Genomic DNA, 14,399 nt, shown 5'->3' with positions numbered 1-14,399 from the left:
AGATAACTTAGTATGGACAAATCACATTTTCTCAGTTAGTAGCAAAGCGCTAGGCTTCATTAGCTTCTTCCTCTCTTACTTCTTGCCTTTTTCACTGGGCTTCAGTCGAACGTTACTTAGCCAGAAAAACTGTTACTTTGGCTCCGCCCACTGATGTTTAACTCGACCAATGAGATTATTTCTGCCTCCAAAGCAGCTCTGCCATTCGTAGGGACAGCATGTTTACTGTTGCCTTGGTTTTTAAGGTGGTATTTGTTCACCTCTGAGCGGTGGTCATGATGGCGTCCACCACCTCGATGATCCGGTGCAGGGCGGAGTCGGTGCCGATGGTCATGTCGGTGCCGCAGAAGTCATTGTCGATGGAGCCGACCATGCCGACGATGTGCAGCTCAGAGTTACTGCTGGCCGCCACCTCATCTATCAGACCTGGAGGACGAGAGAGGCAGGGAATGAGAGAGAGAGAGAGAGAGAGAGAAAAGACAAGACATTGACAGACAGAAACATAGAGAAGGGGGTAGAAAGAAGTAGTGAAAGAGAAAGAAAGAGAGACAGTAATAAAGAGAGAAGATCATACTCTATTACCTTTGCACAATCCATTTATTTTTGTTTTCAGTAAAAAATCCTGCTAATGTCTCTTCTCTGCTCTCTGTTACAATACAGCAGCACTCAACTAATGCACTTAGCCTGTTCCTCAGATGGACTGGTTCATGGGATTTTGTTGTGAGCAGACACAAACTCTGACAGAGCTTTCTGGACTAAAACAGCAAGAGGATTTAAAAGTACAGAATTCATATCAGACAACAAATACACAGACCAGGTCATTGCAAGGTACAGCTAACTTCCTACTGATGCTACCAGTCAATACCTGTCTGCATTAAAAAGTTATTTGTGCTTACCATTTTACATTTCACTGACAGTGATATGATAATAAACTGACAAAATCTATATGATTTGGATGGGAATCTGCATCATGCAGGTCCAGTAGAGAATTGGCTGTGCACAAGGAATGGCTAAGTCTATAAGAACCAGGCTAGAAAAACAGAGACAACAGCAAAAGCTTGTTGCTGTGTGAGTTTGGAAGATTTAGTAATGTTCTAAGTAAAAATGAATAGTCTGATATGGTTGATTTGTGTCCAAATGTAGGTTACTGTGACACAGTAAACTGTCTTGTCTTTAGCCCTAGTCTCTACTCCAAAACACTCTGAGTTGTAGCTTGAGAAGAGTCAGCTCAGTTAACCTGAACAAACTGTTAGCTAGCTAACTAGCCAGCAAGCTCATTTAGCAAAGACACTGATGTTAGTGCTAATATGCGACTACTAGCCACTACTAACACTAGCTTCTACTAGATACGTTAGCTAGTGTGCTAATCAGATGTGTTAACAACAAGACATGATGGTTAGCTAACGAGATGTTAGCTAGCTAACAAGCTGGCATTATCTAAACACTAAATCAGTTGGATGGATCAGTTGAACATACAAAAAAACAACACACCTAGGAGCTAAAATGTGGAATAAAATGTATAAATAATGTTGATAAACTTGATAAACACAATAAAAGATCAGATTAAAAAAAAAAAAAACCTAAGGAGCATTTAAAAGTCGGATTGCAGAGGGGATAAACGATTTTGAATGGCGGTTAGTTTTACAAGCGGGTAAAACATAACACCCTGATGGCATCAGAGAAAAGATCATGTCCAGAAGAAGCCAAAATTCAATAAAGTAAAAAAATAAAGTAGTACGATTAGAAACACAATCAGCTATTAACAGCCAATGTTGCCCAATAGCTGAGGACCTCCAACATGGCCGCCAGAGGTTTCGTCCCCTGACAGCTCTGCCGGTTGCTCACCCTGCTGCTGCAGCTCTTCCAGCAGGCCGCTCCACTCCTCCCTGAACAGGTTGGCTCCGGTCAGGCTGCCGTCTCCGCCGATCACACACAGGTTGGTGATGCCGCGCTGCACCAGGTTGAGGGCGGCCTTCAGCCGGCCCTCGTGGGTCCGAAACTCCTTACAGCGGGCGCTGCCGATCACCGTGCCGCCCTGACACACACACACACACACACACACACACACACACACACACACACACACACACACACACACACACACACACACACACACACACACACAGCTCAGCGGTCAGGTGTGTGACTCATATCATGAATGGATGAACTGATGCTGTCTAATGCAGTACAGAGTCTGCTCCTGTGCTCTGCAGGCAAATCCCCCTCACAGTTAATAAAGATCTGTTTTATTCTATTCTATTCTGTTTTGTTCTATTTTGTTCTGTTCTGTTGTATTCTATTCTGCTCTGCTCTATTCTGTTCTAGTCTATTCTATTCTGTTCTATTCTGTTTTGTTCTGTTCTCCTCTATTCTGTTTTGTTCTTTTCTGTTCTTCTGTTCTTTCTGTTCTTCTGTTGCTTCTACCTTTCTAGCACTTTATCATGCGTGATTATTCTAGATTTCCAGGAGTTTTTTGTTACATCTGTTGTCATGGCACTGGGCTCTGACCTTTGACCTCCTTACGAGTAGTTGCTTGTAATGTTCGTGATTGAGAAAATAAAGCTTGCACTCGCACTCATTCCCACAAATGTGGAAATAATGAGAGATTGACTGTTAAACACTCAAAAGGACTGACTCAATTACAGACTCATTTAGCTCACAGCTAAAAGCTTTTGTGCTATTTCTTTCTCATTATCAGCGGAGTCAATTTCCATGATCATCACTCCTGACAGACCGTCTGCCTCCACAGCTCATCTGCCACACAGCACTTACAAATCATACAGTGCTAAAATATACAGCATTAACCACTGCATTCATACAGTGAGGTTTACCAAGTTGAATGCAAACTGCATAAAAACAGTGACAAGGCAGAGTCAGAGCAATGTTAATCTAAAATAACATTCAGCATTTGAAGGAAAAACGTGAAACACTACACTTACAAATGATTGACAGCATCGAAATAAAGCACACTGTGCAGTGCCAATAAAGTTCCAAGTTCATGACTTGGAAACATTTGCTTATAAATGAATATTTTGGGGAATTAATTCATCTGTATTTTTGTCATATTTTCAGGATTACATTTAAATTTAGATTTTAGGCATTTTAGCTGATCCAGAGTGACCAATGGGTGCAACAGCAGAATAAATTTCAGTTCGTAGCTCACCAACATTACAACCAACCAACATAAAGGAGGTCAAAGGTCAGAGCCACAGTGCCTATAAATGATCATTTAAAAGAGTAGTGCTGGAAAACTGAGAAACAGGAGAAAGAGCTATGGAAAGAGGTAGAAGGGAGTTTTTTATATCGACTAAACAAATAAGAGAGAGTAGAGGGGATTTGGCTGATGTGAGGAATGTCTGTAGCGTTTTGGACTGAAATGCTTCAAACATCAACCTGTGTTTCAGTGATGAAAATGCAAACTACATTAACAGTACACAGCCTGAAACAGCAGAGGAAATCTCTCCTCACCACTTGCAGCATGCTGGAGACGCTCTCCCATGTCGCCTCTTTGATGTTTGCCCCTCCGTCCACCATCCCCTGGTAACCCTGAGAGCAGAAACACACCGCGATCAATACATAATCACTCGATCAGTCGGGACGTTTAAATACACATTAATATGCCAATGTTATCTGGGACCACTTAAAGAGGAGATGAGTAAGGTTTTTACTGCCCCATTGCAGAAAATGACCATAATATATCTGCAGGGGGTTGATAGGTTTGTCGATCAATACCAATGAGTCAATGATTACTTACAACAATATACTGCATATCTGTAGATATAAAATAAATCAAAGTGGATGAACAAAACGTTTGCACACTTAGATCCATGCAAGTTTCTTTATTTAACCAAGCTTTAGGTAGACCAATAAATAATAAACAAATAAACAAACTTAAGTGTACAGAAGTTTTGTTCCTCCACTTACAATATGTATAAAAAAGTTTTTCTACTTTTTATACTCTTCCTGTTCTTGTGTCCCTTTATGATTTTGGTTTCTTATTTCTGTCGTTGACTGTTTTTTTTAAAGTTTGTAAAGCACTTTGTGTTACATTTTTGCATTGAATGATTTGATATTGATAACCTGATTTTTACAGACAAATATGAGTCAAACATGATAGCTGGATTCACCCAAACTTCCCCTCAGGATCAATAAAGTTCCCCATTATCTTACTTATCTCACAGTTTATACCAATATTAACCAGAACACTGACACTTACACCTCATCCTGTTAAGTTCTGTCTCCCTGATGGTTTTTATTACGATAATATTCTGTTAATTCAAGTCTACAGTGAAATTTGCAGTCGGGACAGGAGGAAACATATGAATAGTTTATCTTGAATATGACCTTGACCAGGATAGAGAGCGTCTGTCTGGAAAACTCTGCGCACATAAATACAATCAGTGAGACATAACACTAATGAATATCTTGTTCCAGACGTCCTCCATCATCACAGTGTCCTGATACAGATACTGTTACTGTGAACTGAGCAGACTGAGCCAGTCTGACAGGATAATATAATGAAATACGGCGTGTATCTGAAAGCAAAATGAGTTGTTCTCTTTGGAAATAGTGCGGCTGCTGTCTCTGAATACTAATGGGGTACTGGTTTTTGACAGTAACAGAATATATGACAGTGTAGTCATTTTTCTGATAATTCACTTTGAAAAATGGCAGAAAATCCACTAAACTGACTTTCAAATAATTTGGTGTCATTGTCTGAACATTGTGGCACTTATTGTGCTTTAGTGTCCTTTGCTGCTAACCCCACCCATCTGGTACTCCAAGTAGATTAAAACAAACAAATGTTTGCAGCTACTGTTTGACCCAGATCTGATACTAACAGTCCCCAATTATAGGAATTCATATTTTCCTCTTCGTCTTCTTAGTCTTCACATTTATTCCATTTAACTTATTCAATTCAACTTTTAACTAAGCTACATTTATTTTCGAAGCATCATGAAGAACATCATTCTCATCCTGTGTTATAGTATATTAGAAAACAAATCATCATGAAAACCGAATATGAGGCCTTTAATACACTCTCTTGGCACTGTTATTTCAGTTTGATGCTCATAATCCATTGTTTTCATAATTAAAGCGCTGTACTGTCACACTTTCACAGCGCTTTATCCAAACCAGCAGCCAGAACAAATCATCCCCTCCAAAATAAAAGCGTCCTGGCACTCAGCTGCCGTTTCTCACAGACCCGGTGTTTATTCGCGGCTCATGACAGGGATGAAGGATGAAGCCTGGCCCTGCTAATCCAATTAAACTCACACTGACACCACAGAGTCTCCAGCCGCTGTCATCACCAGCATCCTGCCCATTCAGAACTACACATACAATCAATATCTATCATCTCCCAGATATAAAATAAGCAGGGATTTGTTGTCGCTTTTCATTTGTATTTTGTATTTTTTCATTTGAATTGAAATATTGGTAACATCAGTATTGAAAGAAATATGTCAGAAGAAAGTAGAACTCTTATGGGTGGGACGTTAAAAAGTTAACTTGAAGTACCAAAATATCTCAGCTATTTTCACCTGAAGATAATTTGTAAAAAAAGTGGTTCAGTAAAGAAGAACTCCTGCTTCAAAATGAAGTGGTTTGTTTTGTTTTTGGTTTGTCTGCTGCTTCTATTCGGGCAGCTGGAAATGTTGTTTTCATGCTGCTCTGCACACTGACTTGTTCACAGCATGCTCACCTTCCTCCTGGCAAACGTGACATCCATTGTTTTCTGTGATTATCAAATTCACATCCTATTTATATCTATGCAAGTCCGTCCATTAGGCTTTGTGGAGGAAAGGTCATTCTGCTCTCAAAGCCCTTAACAAGTGAATGGACAAATGTGTGATTGACAAATTCACACATTTTGTAAGCTACTTAACAAATTCACCCACAAAGAAAAAAACAAGTAAAAGCAGCTGAACTGAACCGTGTCATTTGTCTACCAAGTAATGCAGGATAACTTCAGTTTTCAGAAAGCCAAAGTTATGACGTTTTAAACAACAAAATGAAGAAACAAAGTTGGCAAAAACTTTTTCTATTTCTAATTGAAGGTATATAATGAAAGACACCAGTCCCTCTCCAAATAGGACATGTTTTGCTACATAATATCTGACTATATGATCATTAATGAGGAATTTTCTTGGTCATGTTTATGCTGTTTTTAATGGTACTACTATCATTCCTGAGCTGTATCAAATGTTTTACTATGTAGATATAGTGTGGATACTTGTTGTCATTGTTGTTATTGTTGTTATTGGTAGTTTTATTGTTGTTGTTTCATTGTTGTAGTTTGCTTGTTTTTTGTTTTGTTTTGTTTTTTTTGTTATTTTCTGTTTCTTTTTGCCTTGGATTTTAAATACATTATTGTTTTGCATTATGCTGTAATGTTTACTTGTGTGGACCCCAGGAAGAGTAGTTGCTACCTTGGTGGTGGCTAATGGGGATCCAAATAAATAAATAAATAAATAAATAAATAAAGACCTAAGACTATAAATGGACAAGAACGACACTAAATGAATTGTTAAGGGAAAATTCTATTAAGTTATATCATGTTAAGGTTAAATTACATTTAGTAAAGCAGATACGATGCATATTGCACTACTAACCCTGTTCTGTATTGATCTGAGAGTGGAAAAAGAAACATGTCATTGCACGGTGAAAATATAAGAGCTCTAATAATAAGTGTATTGAAGACATTTTACAGCCATATCTTTTTACGGTCTTCAATTTTGATAATTTATTTTAGCACTTTTGAAGGAGCTGTACAGACTTTGCCAGAATACATAAATCTGTTCTGGCACTTGAGGATCCTGCTGGCTCGCTCAAAGACAGTCACAGCCTGATGAGAAGGGCGGGTCAGTGTTGATTTAACTCACTGTCAAGCATAATACAGACTACAGACACCCCCCCCACCCCGCCACACACACACCCCACCCCCCCCAGGCCATGTCTGCAGCTGAGTCATGCGTGGTGTGTGTCTCACCTCGTGGATGAAGTAGACCTTCGCTCCGACGTAGATGCCCATCCGGACGACGGCCCGCACCGCCGCGTTCATACCTGAGACAGACAGAGGCAGAGAGTTAGAGGTGGAGACGGAGACAAACACTCTTTTCTTTCTTTGTCTGTGGCTATCGCTGCTCATGCTAACTACCCAGTTCTTCTTCTTCTGAACATAAAAAGCATCACTCCCTGTTAGGGCTGGGACGATATATATATTGAAATTCAATATATCGCAATGCAAAAATGCGACAATACGTATCGTGGGGCAGAAAAAGTACTCATGATATCAGCTCCATGTTATTCTGCTGTAGTAATCACAAATGAGACGCTTGACCATCACAGTTTCACAAGCTCTCCATGCAAATTATATTATTTGCACTTTGTAATGACATTTTTAGATTGTTGTTTACATTCTAGCAAGACAACGCCATCGCTAGAAACATTTGTGTCTCAGAAATAAACAGAATTCTGCACAGTCAAGAACTTTTATTTATTACATCGCATCGTGGTTGTAATGAATCTAGGGCTGCAGCTAACGATTATTTTCATTGTCGATTTATCTGTAGATTATTTTCTTGATTAATCGATTAGTTGTTTGGTCTATAAAATGTCAGAAAATGGTGAAAAATGTGGATCAGTGTTTCCCAAAGCCCAAGATGACGTCCTCAAATGTCTTGTTTTGTCCACAACCCAAAGATATTCAGTTTACTGTCATAGACAATTTACAATTACAATTTCACATTTGGCAGACGCTTTTATCCAAAGCGACTTACACATGAGATTTGCATACAACACAAGCAAGTTTCTAGATAGGAGAGAACAACGAGAGTAAGTGCTATAGAGCTAAGTTCTGGTCCAACAGGACAAAGGTGCTACGAGGGAGTGCTACAAGGTAGTGCATAGAGTGCATCAAATTTTTTTTTTTTTTTTTTTTTTTATGAAAGGAGGTATTCGCTAAAGAGCTGGGTCTTTAGCCTTTTCTTAAGGATAGAGAGGGATTCTGCGGATCGAATGGAGTTTGGCAACTCGTTCCACCACCGGGGAACCACAGAAGAGAAGAGTCTGGCTAGAGACTTCGGGCCTTGCTGAGGTGGCAGCACCAGGCGCCGCTCCATGGCAGAGCGTAGTGAGCGGGAGGGAGCGTAGACCTGAATGAGGGAGTTCAGGTAGGTCGGAGCCGTTTTGGTTATTGTTTTGTAGGCGAGCATCAAGGACTTGAACTTGATGCGGGCAGCAACTGGGAGCCAGTGGAGGGAGATGAATAGCGGAGTGACATGTGCTCTTTTGGGCTGGTTGAAGACCAGACGCGCCGCCGCGTTCTGGATCATCTGCAGAGGTTTGAAAGTACAGGCCGGGAGCCCTGCCAGTAAGGAGTTGCAGTAGTCAAGGCGTGATATTACAAGAGCCTGTACCAGGAGTTGTGCTGCATGCTCAGACAGGTAGGGTCTGATCTTCCTGATATTGTATAGAGCAAATCGGCATGACCGAGTAACAGAAGTCACATGCTCCTTGAAGGTTAGCTGGTCATCAATCATGACACCCAAGTTTCTGGCAGACTTTGTGGGTATGAGCTCAGTTGATTCGAGCTGGATGCTGATTTGTTGTTGTATAGAGGGACTGGCTGGGATGACAAGGAGCTCAGTCTTTGACAAGTTAAGCTGAAGGTGGCGTTCCTTCATCCAAGCCGAGATGTCGGCGAGGCATGCCGATGTCCGCGCCGAGACTGTGGGGTCGTCTGGCGGGAACGACAGGAGGAGCTGGGTATCGTCAGCATATGAATGATAAGAGAAGCCATGTGAGCGGAGAGGAGTAAAGAAACCAGAAAATATTCACATTTAAGAAGGTGGAATTAAAAAATTACTCAAACTGATTAATTGATTATCAAAATAGTTGGCGATTAATTTAATAGTTGACAACTAATCGATTAATCGATTAATCGTTGCAGCTCTAATTGAATCGTGAACCTCATTTCGGGTATCGAATTGTATCGTATCAGATTTTTCCCAGGAAAGAGCCACCAGACACCGGCTGTTTGGAACAGACAATGGAAAAGCTTTCATGAACTGGATTCAGATTGAATAACCATTGCGGAATATAAATCAGCAATAGAAAGCAGCAAATCGGAAATGTATCTATATGAAAATGTCATGGGATTACAACTTTAACAAGACACTAGGCACTTGAATCTTTCCAAGCTGCAGCTGAGCAGCCAGGCTCCCAGCAGCAGCAGCCATAAGCTTCACTTCAGTGCCAACATGGCCGTCTCACCCTCCACAGTATGAAGCCAAGAGCCACGAGCCAAGTCTCCTCCCACACCGCACACAAACAACACGTCCCATTCACTGGCCCCTTGTCTGCATGCTGTGGGAGGGACGTGGCTACGGCTTGGAGGACAATGTCGCACTCAAGGAGCTTCAGCAGGCTCTGGACACCGTCAACAGACTGGAGTATTTGTATATTGCTGTCAGAGGTTCAGTCACAATTTAACTGCTTGAGACTTGACTTGACTTGGGTTCTGGTGACTTGGGACTTGACTTTGACTTGTACTCTGATGACTTGAAAAGGTTTCTAAAGTCTTGACTTGAGATCTTGTGTTTGTGTAAATGACTCAGATTGAAAGTGATGAGATTTGTTCCAGCAGACGACTGAATTTAAATTCTGTTTTCTGAATTTGTATGGAATGATTGAATTTATTGAAGTTGAAACTGATTATAGAAATCAAACTCATGATGCTCTTACCAAGTTTTTATCCTATTAAAACCATATTGCATCGAAAAGTCATAGATATTTAGTTTTCTTTAAGATATTAAATTGATACTGGACTCTTGATTTGTTCTGACTTGACATTTAGACTTGAGACTTGACATTAATGACATGGACTTGACTTGGACTTGACTTGGTAATCTACAATTAGACTTGGGATTTGACTTGAGACTTTTGACTCGAAACAAAGTTGACTTGGTCACACCTCTGTTGTTAGGTGAAAAACTGCTTGACCAGCATGAATTTTCCAGTTCATCCAATGAGGTTTAAAAGGGTTTCATCATCAGACCAAGGGGTTGTAGAACTTTCTCAACCCACAGAGGAACATGTAAATCCTTGAATCCCCTAAGTTAAAACATGAAATTCACCAAATTTGGAGTTACAGTGTTTTAAATTTCCCCTCAAGAGATCAATAAAGTTATTTTATCTGATCTTATTTATCACATAAAGAAGTAACCAGGCCGTTGTTTTACTGCACGCCGGCTCAAATAATGCTGCACTTGATGAATTGTTCAGAAAAATTTACTTTTGCTCTCTTTTCAGCTGTGGGAAGTTACAAGGAATGGACTGGTGACTAGTTGGTGGCGAGACATTGGAGTTTTGAATTAGAATTTGCTCATTTGTCAGGATAGATGCAGAATAGATGCAGGATAGAAGCATGAAGTGATTTCTGCCACAGGAAAACACACAGCGAGCTGCATGTGGTTTCAGGCAGTGCTGCTGTACACTAACAAGTACTGATGGGCTGGACGGTGCCGACTAGTGTTGCTAGGAGACCAGGAACGGTGCCGATTGGACGGAGGGGAGCAGGGCGAACACGTGAAACGGGTTTGAATTGGACAATGGGTTTTAATGAGGTTAACGAGAACGAATACGTCAGATTTAGTCTCTGGGTGACGGCCAACGGAGATGAACTGTGCACATGAATCTCATCTCTCATCTCACAGTGTGTGTGTGTGTGTGTGTGTGTGTGTGTGTGTGTGCGTGTGTGTGTGTGACATTCCAGCTGAGCTCTTGGAACAACACACTCACAAATCATGTGATACTTTGTGAGTCTTTCCCCCCAGCCTGCTGCAATGACTAAACATCTCCAGTTGTGTTTGAGAGGACTGTCTGTGTACGTGTGTGTGTGTGTGTGTGTGTGTGTGTGTGTGTCTGTGTCTGTGTGTCTGTGTGTGTGTCTCCTTCCTCCTGACCCCGCTAATGACCTTTCATCTTAGGGCAATAAAGTTAAGATCAGGCTTCCCGCAAGTCTGGAAAATCCTGGAAAGTTTATAGATTTGAGAAAAAATAAAATAAGGCTGTAAAAGTTTTTGAAAAATTAATGGATGGATGTTTGTGCATGATGACTAATCCTGTATATTGGAACTAAAAGTTTTATATGACTAGACCTGGGTGATAATTCAATTTTATCTTTTATCGTCTTTCAGTGGAATCATATTGTGATGATATGGTGAATTTGTGTGCGTCTAAATTGATGATAACAAGCACATTTTATTTAAAAACTCTGACAAAATGGGGTATGAAACATTTTAAGGAATATTATTTGAAATTTTCAGTTTTGTCCTTCCTTAATGAATGGAAGGACATTAGCATCATCTTTACACACTGTCATCACAGCTCCAAGCTCCAAGGCAGGAGTTTATTAAACCACTGATGCCAGGAGGAAAATACAGCTGCAGGTTATTCTGTTATATACTGTTACATACTGTTAGTGTGGTTTTAACATGGGGAATGGGAGCTGACCTGCTGTGAAACACCACATCACTGCACCTTCACACTCCAGTCCAGCCACAGCCTACAGGCACACAGCGTTATGTAACAGCCAGTAAGGCTTCACTGCACAAACCAATACATTTAACCTTCTGTATAGTAAAGTATACAAGATACTGCACATATTATAGAAGGATACTAGGAAAGTATCACAATAAAACTACAAGTCCCAATAATTAATGAATATTATAGGTGGAAAAAACACCATAAAATGTAATAAGGTCACTATAACCTCACTATTAAGCACCACAGATATAGAATTTTTATAGGAATATTATGCTGATTTTTATTTTGGGAAGGCTCATGTAGGAGGTTAAAATCTCAGTTTATTAACAGAACTTAAATTAAATTTCCCACCTTTACTATATAGCCTAGCTAAAAAAAAAATGATACAGATTGTATATGGTGTTTTTAGAGGGCAGGGCAGTATAAATTAATGCGTTTATGAAAATAGAACAGATTTTTGTTTATATTTACTGTTTTTTGCCATAGTTGACCTTTCATTCACTACTACAGTACATCACTGCGTACTCGCTGCTCCTCACGTAGGCGGCACATCCCTCTGCTGACGATCTGCGTCAAGCCACCCAGAATACACAGAAACATACCGGAAGTCTACGGATTTCGCCTTCAAACTAAAAGCGCTGCTACACATGCTCATCGCAAAGGCTTTTATTTTGAAAGTCTTGAACAGAAGTCCTGTATTTGTAGTCTGGCTAGCTTGACACTGGATTTCTCACGACTCACAGGGAGTCCTCCGTGCTGTAATACACGTGCTTCTACACACATATTTAGTGTTGTAAAAGGGGGGGGGGTCATTTGATGACTCTATTATTTCTATTTATTAATTCTATTCATGAAAAACGCTTTTGTGGGCTTTTAGTGCATCTGTGTATCGTGCTGTGCAGAGACTATTCACAATCCACACAAACCTGAAGAACTATAATAATCCCATCATACATCATTTTAGAATGATACTATACTATACTATACTATACTATACTATACAAATAGCCTATGACAAAAAAACCTTAAAACAGTGTAGGCTATCACATCACATAGGAATATTATAAGAATAGTATATCGATACCATAGGAGATCATAAAGATACCATTAAGTACGATAGTGTCACTATAAACTCAGACCGACAGACGCACAATAAGTCCCTCTTGGAATATTATAGTGAGTATTCCTTTGGGTAGGTGATTAAATTATGCAGTAGCACCCTGGATGCGCCCTACGACGCGGACGCACACACACACACACACACACACGCACACGCACACACACGTCTGCGCCATCTATGCAGGGGACACGGTCCATGGATGCAACGGTGCTGGGTGCATGATACAAAAAAAAAGCATCTTATGTAAAGGGAGGTACCTTCTGAATTATTCAATAATCACGAATAACGTCACTTGTTGGTAAGATGCCCCACCTGGTTTCCAAATCTATCCAAAAAGCATCTTTCCCAAAGTGGACAAATCGGACTCTAATTGACGCATTATTAATATAGGAATTATTCCAAACATGATATATGCTGCTTTCGTGATGTATAGAGCAGTAAATATCCCTACATCCATTTGAGCTTGGCAGATGAACGGGAGCGTCAGCTGTTGCATAACCGCCGCTCAGATTCATTAGATATGACAAACTGGCTTACGAGAGAAGAAAATGTCTGACAGCTACATCCAAGTCTGGGAGTTAACTGCGACCTGCCTTCTCACTGATGCACTGTAACCTAGCCTGCTTAACCTGCACATTAATCCACTTGTTACTTATAGGGAGAGTGTAATTGTAACGCAAATGCGTCCGTTATCGGACAGCTCCACGTCGTTTTTTTCCCCGCAAAATTTGGGGAGACGAGCCTCCACAAACAGGCAACCCGCGGGATCTAGACAGACATCCATAGCTAGTAATTATACACAGGTATTTAAGAGTATAATGTAAATTGGATATCTGTTTAACGCCTAATTAAGCCAGAAGCCAGACCTGTGTTTTCAAGCCATTCTGCAGAATCACATCTTGTCAAACAATAATTGTGGAAGAAAAAGGGGAAAGCTTTGCTGGAGAAAGGCCAAAAAATAAGTGTGTCCGATAATGGAACTAAGGTCTAGACTCTGTGGTTTATGTGCCACGTCCAAAAATAGACGCAGGTTTCGAAAACTAACAATAAATACACGGTTTAAGAACTACTTTGACACTGTTTATCAGTAGTTGTTTTGCGGTTGCACTGACAAAACTGACGTCTAGCCAGAGCCAGCACAGTGGTGTCCGATAACGGAACTCGCATCTTTACACAGCCTGCACTGCACAGGTACCTTGGGCATCTCCTCCGCTGGTCAGCACCGCGATGGATTTACCGGTGCCGGTCAGGTTCTCGATGAATTTCCGGGTGTCCTGCCGCGTCGGCGGCGCCATGCCAGCCATACCGGTCCGTACGGTCCGTCTCCTGGTTTACAAAGTCCGGTTTAACAGGCGAGGCTGTCCTGAGGCTGGAGGAGCAGCGGGGAAACTGACAGACTGTCGGTATCTCGGAGCAGGGATACTGTACTGCTGCAGTGGTTACCGCCCCCTTCTCCTCCACACCCCCCTCTGGTCCTCACCAAAGATTGTCAATTGAGAGGATGAATCACTCAATAGCTTAAAAAAAAATAGCGCAGCATTGGCTCTTAGGTGTAACCCTCTGGCGGCCATAGTGGAAGTTCTCACCTGTGTGAACAACTTATTGCATTTTTACATGTAGCCTACAATTTGTCCGTCTGAACAGTACTGAAAAGACGTGTTTTTTAGGGCTGGGCAATATATTGATATTATATCGATATCGTGATATGAGACTAGATATCGTCTTAGAT

The 14,399-nt window shown here is 40.9% G+C and overlaps 1 protein-coding gene across 8 annotated transcripts in view; it reads right to left on the bottom strand.

Moving 5' to 3' along the window:
* The window catches only part of LOC139647328 (ATP-dependent 6-phosphofructokinase, platelet type-like), a 42,085-nt gene extending 28,058 nt beyond the window's left edge, over nucleotides 1–14,027 (bottom strand). For 7 of the 8 annotated variants that reach the window (XM_071523216.1, XM_071523215.1, XM_071523214.1 and 4 more), the window contains exons 1-5: nucleotides 13,866–14,027; nucleotides 6,992–7,065; nucleotides 3,469–3,546; nucleotides 1,846–2,035; nucleotides 261–426 (exon numbers count right to left, since the gene is read on the bottom strand). In XM_071523216.1, coding sequence (XP_071379317.1) covers nucleotides 261–426; nucleotides 1,846–2,035; nucleotides 3,469–3,546; nucleotides 6,992–7,065; nucleotides 13,866–13,974 — 617 coding nt within the window. In that variant the 5' untranslated portion in view covers nucleotides 13,975–14,027. Of the gene's footprint in view, nucleotides 1–260; nucleotides 427–1,798; nucleotides 2,036–3,468; nucleotides 3,547–6,991; nucleotides 7,066–13,865 lie in introns of all 8 variants that reach the window. The other variant, XM_071523217.1, reaches the window with a different exon arrangement.
* Between the last annotated feature and the right edge of the window lie 372 nt (nucleotides 14,028–14,399).

This window comes from Centroberyx affinis, unplaced genomic scaffold (assembly GCF_046629955.1).
Source record: "Centroberyx affinis isolate AG114_WGS23_722 - 3 ecotype Tasmania unplaced genomic scaffold, CSIRO-AGI_Caff_v1 ptg001077l_1, whole genome shotgun sequence".
In the NCBI taxonomy this organism is placed as follows: domain Eukaryota; kingdom Metazoa; phylum Chordata; class Actinopteri; order Beryciformes; family Berycidae; genus Centroberyx; species Centroberyx affinis.
The sequence above is the reverse complement of the archived record's forward strand: the minus strand, read 5'-3'. Positions and strand labels throughout refer to the sequence as shown.